The sequence below is a fragment of the Pogoniulus pusillus genome, chromosome 11 (genome assembly GCF_015220805.1).
Source record: "Pogoniulus pusillus isolate bPogPus1 chromosome 11, bPogPus1.pri, whole genome shotgun sequence".
Classification (NCBI taxonomy): domain Eukaryota; kingdom Metazoa; phylum Chordata; class Aves; order Piciformes; family Lybiidae; genus Pogoniulus; species Pogoniulus pusillus.
Genome location: NC_087274.1, coordinates 8,124,529 through 8,137,176, shown reverse-complemented (window position 1 = coordinate 8,137,176; position 12,648 = coordinate 8,124,529). Strand labels below are relative to the sequence as shown.

The following is a 12,648-nucleotide window of genomic DNA, read 5'->3' as shown; positions in this document are numbered from 1 at the left end:
GGAGGTCATTCTGCCCCTGTACTCTGCACTGGTTAGACCACACCTTGAGTACTGTGTTCAGTTCTGGGCCCCCCAGTTTAGGAGGAACATTGAGATGCTTGAGCGTGTCCAGAGAAGGGCGACGAGGCTGGGGAGAGGCCTTGAGCACAGCCCTACGAGGAGAGGCTGAGGGAGCTGGGATTGGTTAGCCTGGAGAAGAGGAGGCTCAGGGGTGACCTTATTGCTGTCTACAACTACCTGAGGGGTGGTTGTGGCCAGGGGGAGGTTGCTCTCTTCTCTCAGGTGGCCAGCACCAGAACAAGAGGACACAGCCTCAGGCTGTGCCAGGGGAGATTTAGGCTGGAGGTGAGGAGAAAGTTCTTCACTGAGAGAGTCATTGGACACTGGAATGGGCTGCCCAGGGAGGTGGTGGAGTCGCCGTCCCTGGGGCAGTTCAAGGCAAGGTTGGACGTGGCACTTGGTGCCATGGTCTAGCCTTGAGCTCTGTGGTAAAGGGTTGGACTTGATGATCTGTGAGGTCTCTTCCAACCCTGATGATACTGTGATACTGTGAATGAAAAATAATATTTTTATATATGTATATCTTGCCATTTGCTGAAACCTTCTACCTTTCAAAGACCAAGATGCCATTATCAGTCTGCATCTCTGTAAGACTGTGTTTGAATTCAAACAGGTTCAGCAAGATTTCTCCACCAAAAATCATGGGCCAGAGCAAAGAAAGACAGACCCATCCTCAAGGATTGTTCACAGTCAGCCACTCCAGCAGAGGCTTAGTCAATCCCAGCAGCTCCATCTTCCTTTATCTAGAGCATATAATTGCTGCCAAGATACTTGGCAAACTTTAGAAATGGGATCAAGCCCTTCTGGTCTCAGTCCTCTAAAGAACACTGACCAAGGTAAGCATGTTTTGTAAAGTAGTGACAATATTTGACTCTTCTAGAAGGTTAGAAGTCTGGTATTGGATGCTAGCCCCTTCCACTAAATGTGTCTGTTACAGTCCTGTAATCAGAATGATTAATGAGTTACCTGACAGGAATTTAATTGTTTTCAGCAGAAGTAAGAGCCATACATATATAGGTCTCTGGGTTTAATGCCACTGTTGCAAATGCTCCTCTCCTTTTATTAAATACTCCTGGGAAATGCAGCTAGCCTTCTGTTTTGGCATGGTCTAAATCTTATCTGGGGCAGATGTGAAAGTGTCTCTCTAAGAATTGCATGCTTCATGTATTGCCAAGTGACTTAGATCAAATTGTAATTCGGCCTTGCCTAATCATTATTTCTGTGGCAGGTTAGTAGCTGCAATACTACTCAGTCTGCTAAGACATAAAGGCCAGGAGTGAGATATGGGCATGATGTGGTATGTGCTGTGGGCACCTACAGTGAGCAAAGCATTATATAGAATTTTACAGCCCAGACCAGCAACCTGGAACAAAAGAAATAAAGCACACAGCACCCTGACCTTGCAGATCAGGCAGTGTCAGGGGTAGAATGAGAAGAGAAGGTAAAACCTAGGACATAGACTAAACTTTAGTTCATAGAAAGTAGTAAAGTAGTTAATGTAATACTTTAACATATTCTTGGAAATTTCATCAGAAGCACCATTTCTAGGTTTGTATTATAGGCTGGATGTTAGGAGGAAGTTCTTCACAGAGAGAGTGATTGGCATTGGAATGGGCTGCCCAGGGAGGTGGTGGAGTTGCCATCTCTGGAGGTGTTCAAGAAAAGCCTGGCTGAGGCACTTAGTGCCATGGTCTGGTTGATTGGACAGGGCTGGGTGATAGGTTGGACTGTATGACCTTGGAGGTCTCTTCCAACCTGGCTGATTCCACACTTTCTAGGGTGTGTGCAGTAAGTGTAGCCTCTTCATAAGCAAATTGTCAAGGAACTTTTGAAGGGTAGCCGTTATGTTGAGCAGTGTACTGTGGATGAATGTTAGGTCTCCCAAACTGTTGGCCTGTTCATTAAATAATCTTTCATTAGCAATAGATTGGAAAACTGCTGTGGATGGGAGAAAATCAAGGCCTTAAATTATAACACTAGAAAAAAACTTCAAGGATGGCTAATAACAGAGAATGTTCCCCAGAAGGAAACTTCGTTATTGAAGAAGTTGATAGATGACAGACAAAAAATTCTCCAGAATGTTCCAAGCTAAAATGATTTTTCCTATTTTTAAATAAGACTTACAGCATTCAACAAATTACTTCTTAGAATTCTATGGGGCTTATGTGATGTGGGTTGTTTGGTTTTTTGTGGGGATTGATATTATTATTATTTGCATTATTATTCCTGAGATCTGATGACAGCTGTGGAGTAATACGGCAGACATTTAGCTTTTCCAAATGAGCTTTATATTCATAATGACCTCTTACCATTACATAGATACTTGTGTGCCATTAACCACATGCCAGACTACACAAAGAATCCAGCGACTGGGATAACTGTGTCCAGTTCTGGGCTCCTCAATTCAAGGGAGATGTTGAGATGCTTGAGTGTGTCCAGAGAAGGGCAACAAAGCTGGTGAGAGGCCTGGAGCATAAACACTATGAGGAGAGGCTGAGGGAGCTGGGGTTGTTTAGCCTGGAGAAGAGGAGGCTCAGGGGTGACCTCATTGCTGTCTACAACTACCTGAAGGGACATTGTAGCCAGGTGGGGGTTGGCCTCTTCTCCCAGGAACCAGCAATAGAACAAGGGGACACAGTCTCAAGTTGTGTCAGGGAAAGTATAGGCTGGATGGTAGGAGGAAGTTCTTCCCAGAGAGAGTGATTGGCATTGGAATGGGCTGCCCAGGGAGGTGGAGGAAGCACCGTCCCTGGAGGTGTTCAAGAAAAGACTGGATGAGGCACTTAGTGCTGTGGTCTAGTTGACTGGCTAGGGCTAGGGGATAGGTTGGACTGGATGATCTTGGAGGTCTCTTCCAGTCTGGTTGATTCTATGATTCTCCAGAGGAAGGAAAGGGCAGGTTTGTTGATAGACTTTGTCCTTCCTGACATCAGCTTTTTCTACCCTTTCCTCTGCTGATTTCCAAGAAGTAAGCCATAGGCTGTACCAAACTCAACCAGATAAGGGGAATTTTTTGCTCTCCACTATTTGGTATTTGTGAGGCCATATCTGGAGTACTGTGTCAAGTTTTGGACTCTCTAGCGCAAAACATGGGAGTCCAGAGAAGAGGTACCAAGATGGCTAGGGTGCTGGGACATGTTACATGAGAAGTAGGTTAAAGATCTGGGTTGTTCAGTGCGGAAAAGAAAGAGTCAGTGGGTGGTTTGATTGCTACTGTTTAAATACCCAGTGAGGGATTTTGGATCTTAGTTGTGCACAGTGAAAAGAAGCAATGGACACAAGTTGTGTCAAGATCCATTCTGAGCAGGGAGCAATAAGCACTGTGACATTTCACCCAGAGGTCTTTTCCAACCTGCATTACATCTATTTTCAAACTAGGGTATAGATGCAATGAACCATCTTTAGCAGCATGCAAGAAAAAAAACAATCATATTTAAGAGGACTTTCAAAATGAAGGATGGATTATAAGTGTGTTTATTCACAACACCATTGCATTGCAGGGACAAAGTAACCGCATGGACAGACCTGTAGGGCTGGAATGGACACAGCGCTGCCAGATGTGATGCATGTGCTTTATTTGTGGGCCTGGGACTGAAACAGAAAGATTACTTCAGGTCAGGCCTATATTGACAGGATAAGCAAAAGGATGTCTTTGAAACATTACTGATAGTGCCACGCAGCTTCATGCTGCTGTATGCGTGATGCAATGCCACTGGCAGCCTTACAAGGACATCAGTTTCTTAATGTTTAGTAATTTCCAACCACCGTTGCAAAACTTAGTGCAGTATTTTGGGGGTCCAGAAATAGCAAAAGGGAAAGTGATATTGCTGACATGAAACAAATGAAACATCAATAAGGGGGTCGTATTTTTCCCCAGGACAACCTTAATTTGATCTCTGCATCAGGAATACCTGAGCAGAGTTGCTTACTTTTTTTGATGTGCAGACCCTGAAAATACTGCATTGCAACAACAGAACTTTTTAAAACTCATATATTGCTCAGCTTTGTGCTCCAGGCAATGATCCAAATGGTCTTTAAGTCTTCTAGTATGAATTCTGTATTGCAGGAAACAAGACTGAGAAAGGGAAAGCTTGCTTTTTGGCAAAAATGTAATCTCAGAGCAGAATATACACAATTCCCAAGGAGTTCTGCTTCTGATATTTAGCAGTGGCTTCCACTATTTTTCATTCCTAAGATTGGCATGAAAGATGGAAGATGACCTTAATCTTCCCTGTTTAAAACCACTCTCTTGAATTTAGCTCACTCATCAAACACGTGGTTACAGTGGACAGAGCCATCCCTGAGACAAAGTGACTTGATACTGGGTTTTCAGATACAAGTTTATGCACACACTCAAAGCTCAGCAACAAAAAAAATTATTTGGAATAGAATAGAGTTAACCAGGTTGGAAGAGACCTCCAAGATCGTCCAGTCCAACCTATAATCCAGCTCTGTCCAATCAACTAGACCATGGCACTAAGTGCCTCATACAGGCTTGTCTTGAACACCTCCAGGGTCGGCGACTCCACCACCTCCCTGGGCAGCCCATTCCAATGCCAATCACTCTCTATGGCAAGAACTTCATCCTCACATCCAGCCTAGACCTCCCCTGGCACAACTTGAGTCTCTGTCCCCTTCTTCTATTGCTGGTTGCCTGGGAGAAGAGACCAACCTCCACCTGACTACAGCCTCCCTTCAGGTAGTTGTAGACAGCAATGAGGTCACCCCTGAGCCTCCTCTTCTCCAGGCTGCACACCCCCAGCTCCCTCAGCCTCTCCTCATAGCGTTTATGCTCCAGGCCCCTCACCAGCTTTGTTGCCCTTCTCTGGACACGTTCCAATACCTCAACATCTCTCTTGAATTGAGGAGCCCAGAACTGGACACAGTACTCAAGGTGTGGCCTGACCAGCGTTGAGTACAGGGGCAGAATAACCTCCCTTGTCCTACTGAATAGGAGTCAGCCAGGTTGGAAGAGACTTCCAAGATGATCCAGTCCAACCTATGACCCAGCTGTTTCCAATCAACTAGACCATGGCACTAAGTGCCTCATCCAGTCTTTTTAAGTAAGCAAGTTACTTTGCTTATTCAAATGGTTTCTTTACAAGTTCAACTCTTTACAAATCTGTAAGTCCAGGAGCTGTGTTTTATGGACATTTCTGGTAAAACAGAAGCAATAGTGATCTGAGAATGATTTTTTTATTTCTAACCTTTTGAAAAGCTTCATTCACTTTTTTTTTCATGTACAAAACAATGCTTTGTGACTTAAAATGGTTAGCATGTCAAGTAAGCCCTGCAATTTGTTGTGTTTCCAGAATATGACACAATTCAATGCATTTTGAAATGGATTTGACTATGTTAACACTGTATTACTGAAGAGCATTGTTATATACTTTTTTCATCATGGAACAAAGCTAGAAATGGGTAGATTCAGACTGGATGTTAGGAAGAAGTTCTCTACCATGAGAGTGGTGAGACCCTGGAATGGGTTGCCCAGAGAGGTGATTGAAGGCCTGTTCCTGGAGGTGTTTAAGGCCAGACTGGATGAGGCTTTAAACAGGCTCATCTGTTGTAAGGTGTCCCTGCCAATGGCAAGGGGTTTGGAACTAGATGATCCTTGTGATCTTTTCCAACTCTGACTGATTCTATGATTCTATCATCAAATTAAGAACTTATGGAAGCAAGTGAGGAGACTATGAGATAGTTTAGTTTTCTCTCTCCTTACTCTGACTGTGAATATTTAGTTTGTACTGTAGGAATCAGGTGGATTTAATAATTTATATGTTCATTATGCAGACAAATAGAAATAAAGGATTTGTTTGGGTGATTTAATCATTCTGTAGTATTGAAAGAAAAAGCTCCTGCTACAGAGGTGGACAAGTACAAGCTATGATGATATTAGGAGCATCAGTGTTAGTTACTTAGACTGTACTGGTCAGAAATACACTTTTATGTTTCTTTCCTTTTTATATATCCCATCCCAGAGGTTGAGAGCAGATGGGAGACTTCAGTTGGTGATCTGTGCCATGTGCATGTTGAGCACTGGTGACAGGCCATCTTCAGAGGAAAGCTGCTTACCAGAGGAGTTGTGTCTTTTCCTCCAAAAACCATGACACGTGTACAAACCTGTGATTAGCTCCTGTACATGCTGCAAGGTTGCTCTATTGACATGTGGGCTAGGGCCTCCTGTCAGGCAGGAGGAGGGGAAGCTTTACAAAACATACAGAAAACTAAGATTGCTTTGTTTTCAAGTACTTTAGCCTAATTGAGTTTTTACTGGCTACTGGAGACACTTACTTGTTTTTCTGGAACGAAAAGCAAACATCACCTATTAAAGTTTGACCGTAAGATTGCCCTCAGAGCGGAGCTGGTACGGTGAAGGGTGCCTTGTGCTACCATGTGAAAAGCTCCTGATCAGCTCTGTCAGAGTGTGTGGTCAGTGCAAGGTGCATAAGGGGTAAGGCAAGCTGTATCTGTGCTTGGAGTGTCCCCACTAGTAACTTCTTTTATTTACTTTTGGGATAGATGAAACTTTATCTTTCCCATGCCAATGGAGGACAGCAGTTGTGGTTGATGGTCCCACTGGTTCTGAGGGGTCCTGAGGGTCTCACTGAGGTTGACAAACCTCACCTCCATAGATACTCAAAACTGTGTCTTGGGTCTACTAGTTTGTGTTTACATTGTGGCCTAACAAAGGAGATTGAGCTGCTATGAAGCAAAGTAGCTTTTCTGGTTTACTACTTGAACTTAGGGGAGTTTCTTCTACTGTAGTTCTCATTGTTGCTGTTACTTGCAAAGCTCTGTGGTCTGAAATTCTACACTTTATGGATCAAAAGTTATCTTAAGTGTTTCCACACTAGACAGAATTTCAACAGCTTTGACATCACTGACAGTTCTAAGAGCAATCCATGTGGGTAAAAAGCTGGCCAGAGAAAGAATCTGGTAAAATATTAACAAACAGAAAGAGCGCTCTGGTTCTGGCTTCATTCCAGCTCCAATCACAGGAGGACTCATGATTTCTTTCCTGCATTACATAAAACTTCATATTTGGAGTGTTTCACAAATATTAACTAATCCTCTAGTTACATTTTCTTCACTTAAATGTTCTGCTCTTGAATAGGAACTTGTTTGAATTGGTGTACCTTCAGAAGCACTGTTAGCCATAAGCAAATATCTAGTGACAAGTTTATTAAGTGACATTTTTCATCTGGGGCAGTTTCAGTTTGCTCATGCAATGCATCTACCTGTATCTCTTCAGTTCTGGGGGAAAAAAAAAATCTGTGAATATTAATTTCTGACTGTATTTACATACATCAAATAGAAGCTGTGTTAAGCATTTCAACACACAAAAACATTTAGGTCCGTTTTCAAAAGCAGTTTAGACTCTTGAGTATCATCTTACTAGATCTTGTTGCCCAGGTCACTTCTGGAAGCAAGTCACAGGCTTGTAAATTAGGTGTGCTTTTGTATTGTTTGCTTGTGGAAAGCAAGCTACCACATTTAACTTTTACTACACAGCAATCATGCAGATTTTGTTTGAGGTTCTTCACACTTGGACAGGCCCAGGCAAAACCAAATGACATCTGAAGGTCCTTGTTCAGTGTTTTCTTAGGATATTTCACTTCAAATAACATTGTTTATTCTGGGGTACTGGTTCTTTCTCTTCTGTTTTGTGGAACTAACCTTAGAAGTTAGCAGTTTGTGTTCACATGGATTTTTGACAGTCCAAAACTTAACAACAGCCATACAGAATGCTTGTGTTGTGTGTTTTGATGCTCCAAGTACCTAAGTAACCTTTTCTAGTTATAACTGTACTGTCTCTACTAATGTCAAGACACAAGCATACAGAAGACCTCAGAGGAAGGGATGCATTGAGGCTTAGTGCTTGGTTAGTTTGCCTTTGGATCTACAGGATTAGGACCTCTTGCATTATATCTGGAAGTATCCCCTCAGCTGAATACGAAAGATCCTTCAAAACTGAGGGAGTAAATCAAACCCCAGGCTGTTTGTAAGCAGTATTGGCTGTGTGCTATTTATGGATCTGCTCACTGCTGTTACTGGTGATGCTCCTGTTCAAGCTAAAGAATCTTTCAAGCTGTATCCACTACCCTTCAGACTGCCCACACTGTTCTGAAGCATTGATGTTGTAAAATTCTGCTTTATTATCTGGCGGATGCGGTAGAGCTCTCGGGTAACGCATTATTAGAGCCCTTTTTCCAGGCAGGAAAATAGACTCGAAGGTCTTGCATCTTCCTTCGGACCTCCTACATCTGTAGGTAGCCACTAGGTGGCAACGCTGAACAACAGCATCTCGCACCAAGCGCAGCAGAGCCCCCTGAGCTTCTGCCGTCTGTAATAACGAATGGCACCGAGCCGACAGCCCATGGTTTGCGCACACACGGCTGAACAGCTGCTTCAAGCTGAGCCCCAATGCAACAAAAAAAAAAAAAAAGTCTTGCAAAGTGTCGTGTTTTGCCAGTAGCCACCGCGTCCTGATTTGCACAGGGCTATAAACCCTCAATAGATTAATTCATTCCATGATGCCTGCCTTTGTTTAGACTTTCTACCACGTTGTCGACTATGAAAACTTGCCTTATCCTGCTAATAACTGATCTTTGCCAGTTTGTGCACCTCTTGTTCTTGCTCCATGATTGAACAGTACCTAGGATTGAAGCCTGTCATGCTTTTAAAAAATCAGCTAGTAGAGAATGCTGTGGTGTGTACCACAGTTGTGTTATGACTACTTCTGCCGTCTGCTTTGGCACTTCAGAGAAAATCTAAAGTTAAAATCTCAGCGCCTTGAAAAATAAGTGGTAAGAGTCTGGAGTCAAGCATCTATAAATGCTACCTATAGCTTAAGATGAATACTGTGATTGACCAATTCCACTTCTCTTACCTGACGAAACCTGTGAGAAGACGAAGGTTCAGTTAGCTGGAGATAGTTATTTTCAGATGATTATGTGAGAGGCTGCAGAATGGACTTCCACTGGGACCAGGAGCACTCTTCCTGCTTCCCAACCAAAGATGTTACTTTTTGAGTTAGTCCTCTCTACTACACACAAGTGTTTGAGGTAGTAAACAGGAATAATTCTACAGTAATTGCTGCTTTCTGATGAAACCAAAAAGATAATGGCAGTAGTGCAGCTTTGTCAAGCCCACAGAAATTCCTTCAAGCCCTTTGGATCAAGCATATCCAAACATGTTTTGCTTCAGTTTTTGTGGCTGCTGGTGGTTTCTTGAAACAGATTGAACTGTTGCAGCCAACTACTTTATCACCATTTCGCAATACAGGAACAGCTAGGTCTAACTTTGTATCATTGTCCAGTGTGTTGGTGTTGCCTTGACTGACACAGATGTTCTCTCACAATGGAAAGAAGGGTAGATTTGTACTATAGGTGTTCAGAAACAGCTGTACAGATAGCGCTTGGCTTGGAACAATTACACTAACCTCTCAGCTGTCTTTCTCCTCTCTTTAGCAGTGTGATGCTAATGAAGGATGAACAGGTGCAGATGAAGCAAGGATTGAGCAGGAGATGTTGATGTATTACTATACCATCAGTGTAGCAAGCCTTAGTGAAGAGTTCTGTGCCTCCTGTGTACACAAATGGTTCTGTTACTCAATAAAAGACTCGGACAATGAGGCACCATGGTAGAAATGTGTTTAGAGAAAAGTATAAACCGTTTCTCTTCAACTATCCAATCTCAGCATTAAACACAAACACAGCAACAAAGTATTTTTCTTCCTTTTTTTAGCAGTGGAGTTTGAAGTTATACAGTCAACTGAGCAATCTGAAGAATCTCAGCAAAATAGCAAAGCCAAGGATAAACTGGAAATGCCAGATGCGGATTTGACAGTGAGAGGGACCAGGCTGGCAGTTCAGGAGAAGTTAAAATCCAGAAATGTATCTGGACTAACCCATAAAACGTATCCCATCAACCCAAAAATCTCTTCTAAAATGGCAAAAATCCGCAACTATAACATTAAAGACTGATTTCTCTGTTGGCAGCAAGCTCCAGGTCCCCTCTTGCTGTTAAGTCACTTGGAAATCTATAAGTCACATCTAAACACCAGCTTCATTTTTTAGTATGTTGAGTTGAGATGCTTGCAGCCAGAAGAGAGAACAAATACCCTGTTTCATACCATGAAACCCTAAAAGAGAGGGTTAATCTGTGCATATTAGGAGGTTACAGACTTCACTGCTAGTCCTGGTTTATTTTAATTATACATGTTAAATATGGCTTGCGTCATGGATTTAGAAATGCACAGTTAAGACATATATAAAGCCTTGTGCCTTTAGGCAGGGCTTGCAGGTCTTTGGTAAAGATTTTGTTGAGAAACTGTAGATGTGATTTAAGCTTAGTGGGATGCCTCAACCTATTTGTTTTCTTTTAATTAACAATGCAACCGTTAATCCTGTGCAGCTACCTTTCAACGTGAAAGAAAGAGGTTAGAAAAGATTACATCTGGGCCTGTACTGATTCTCTGCTCTGTAGCAATTTCCACTTGGTCAGACAGCACGAAGAAGTGTAATATTAAACTCTAATGTTGCACCATTAACTGTATATTCTTTAACAAGAGGTTGCATAGAGCTTAAAACAGTGAAAAATATGTCCATTAGCGGCACTTGGAATCGTGCAGAAGCATTGTAGGAAATGAGTTTTACAACAGATGAAACTGAAACAGAGCTTGACTGAGTTGTGATGTAGTGAGGGATATCCATAGAGTCATGAATGTGCCAGGATATTGAAACAATGATCAGTGCATTTTTGTAATGTTTCCAGTAACACTGAGCTGTCTTGGGCTAGTACAGTGACAATCTTGGCTATAAGGAAAAGAAATACACATGAAAAGTTGCAGGAAAACCTGTCTTGCTGTGGGAAATGCCATGCACTAGAATAGATTGCCCAGAGAGGTTATAGAGTCTCCATCTGTGGAAATACCTAAAACCCAACCAGATGGGGTCCTGAGCAACCTGCTCCAGCTGTCCCTTGCTGAGTAGAGTGATAGGACTAGGTGATCTCAGGAGGTCCCTTCCAAACCAAATGATTCTGTGACTGGTATCACTGAAGTAAATAATACTTCTCATCTGCTGTTAAAAACACATTAAATCTAAACATGAAGGAAGAGAACTACTTATCCAGGAGCCTTTTTTTCCTGTAGTGCTTTTTCATTTTCAGAAATCCTTTGCTGGTCCTCTTTGCAACCAGCTGTCCTTTTGGCACCTGAGGGTCTGGTAGAGTAAGAGTTTTAAGCATTTGAATAATTATTTTTCTCTTCCCTGCTGCAAATGCTTTGCTCCAGTGCAAAGGTACTTATGATACTGTAGCCAAATGCTAAATCTGCAACAAATTTCATTGAGGTGCTACCAAGCCAATAAGGAGGCCTGAAAGGCTTTGTGAGCTTCTTTCTAAATCACTGAATTACTTGAAAATCCTGCCATTGGATTCAACATTTAACATTGTTCATGAGCCGGAACAACATGATGCATTCCTCTGAACCAGGCCTTGAATGAGCTCTTTCTGTAGCTCAAAGCATAGTGGTTTCTAACAAGTAGAGGAATTTTGGCCCAGATCACACCAGCTACAGCTCTCACTGGTTTTCAAGAACACAATGTGTAAATTCCAAAGTTTTTAATGGTTGTAGCTTATCCTGGTTGTTTTTTTTTTTTTTTCCTTTCTAATTTATTTCCAATTCCATGGTTAATTTTGAACTGTGGGGATGTGCAGTGTTTCAGTGCTATGGGATTTAATGCATTTACAGGTGTTAAAAGCAGTGTGCCCTTAGAAAAAGAGCAGTTTGTTCCCTACTGTTTGTAATAATAACTGCATCTGAGCAGGGAAAACATTACCCTATATTCCTTACATCATAGATATAAGATCATGGGCTGCAAACTTCAGAACTACCTTTGTGTAGGTTTCACTGCAGGTTTTTAGATGTCATTGTTGATTGGTTATTTGAGGGTTTTGGGTGTTTTTTGGTGGTTGTTTTCTTCCTCCCCCCTGAGTTTGTCACCTGGCATGTCTGATCATGCAGACCTCTTGACAGGAATGCAACTCTAATTTATGCAGTGTCCCTGAGAAACTGGTTTCCTCAAGGTAGCTGTAGGTAAGGGAAGGTGATAGCTCTTGGTTGTTTCATTTTGTTCTGTTTGTGGTAGGAAAAAAAAAAGTAAATCATTGTACATTTGTTTGAGAGTAATTATAAGAACATAGCATATAAATATCCTGAAAAAGAACAAAGTCTGCATAATAACAATAAAGAACATGAACATATGGCTTGGATCCTGTGTGGGGAGGTTGTGCTAAGTGTGTGCTCAATACTAAAATTCTCTTATGACCAAAATATTTAACAAATTAGGCACTGATTCTTGAAAAACAGATGACAATGGTGGCAAGGTAGTGCAATGGATGCTACTGAATCATACAAAGAAAGGAGAGCCTGTCAAAAAAGAGATTTACAGCCACTCCCTGCTGAAAAGGTAAAACCGAGTCAATTGTTGATTGTTGCTGTTGTCAACGAGTTAAAAAGCTGTTGTAGTGTTGAGGAATAGACGGAGAAGGGCAAAAGTTCCGTGCAGAGAAAGTCCTAAC

At 42.1% G+C, this 12,648-nt stretch overlaps 1 protein-coding gene across 1 annotated transcript in view; it reads left to right on the top strand.

Annotated features, from left to right (window-relative positions):
• The window catches only part of CCDC57 (coiled-coil domain containing 57), a 33,708-nt gene extending 21,369 nt beyond the window's left edge, over positions 1-12,339 (top strand). Inside the window, exons 8-9 of the mRNA XM_064151731.1 lie at positions 674-896; positions 9,811-12,339. Of these exons, the coding sequence (XP_064007801.1) occupies positions 674-896; positions 9,811-10,049 (462 nt within the window). The 3' untranslated portion in view covers positions 10,050-12,339. The remainder of the gene's footprint in view (positions 1-673; positions 897-9,810) is intronic.
• The last annotated feature ends 309 nt before the right edge of the window (positions 12,340-12,648 follow it).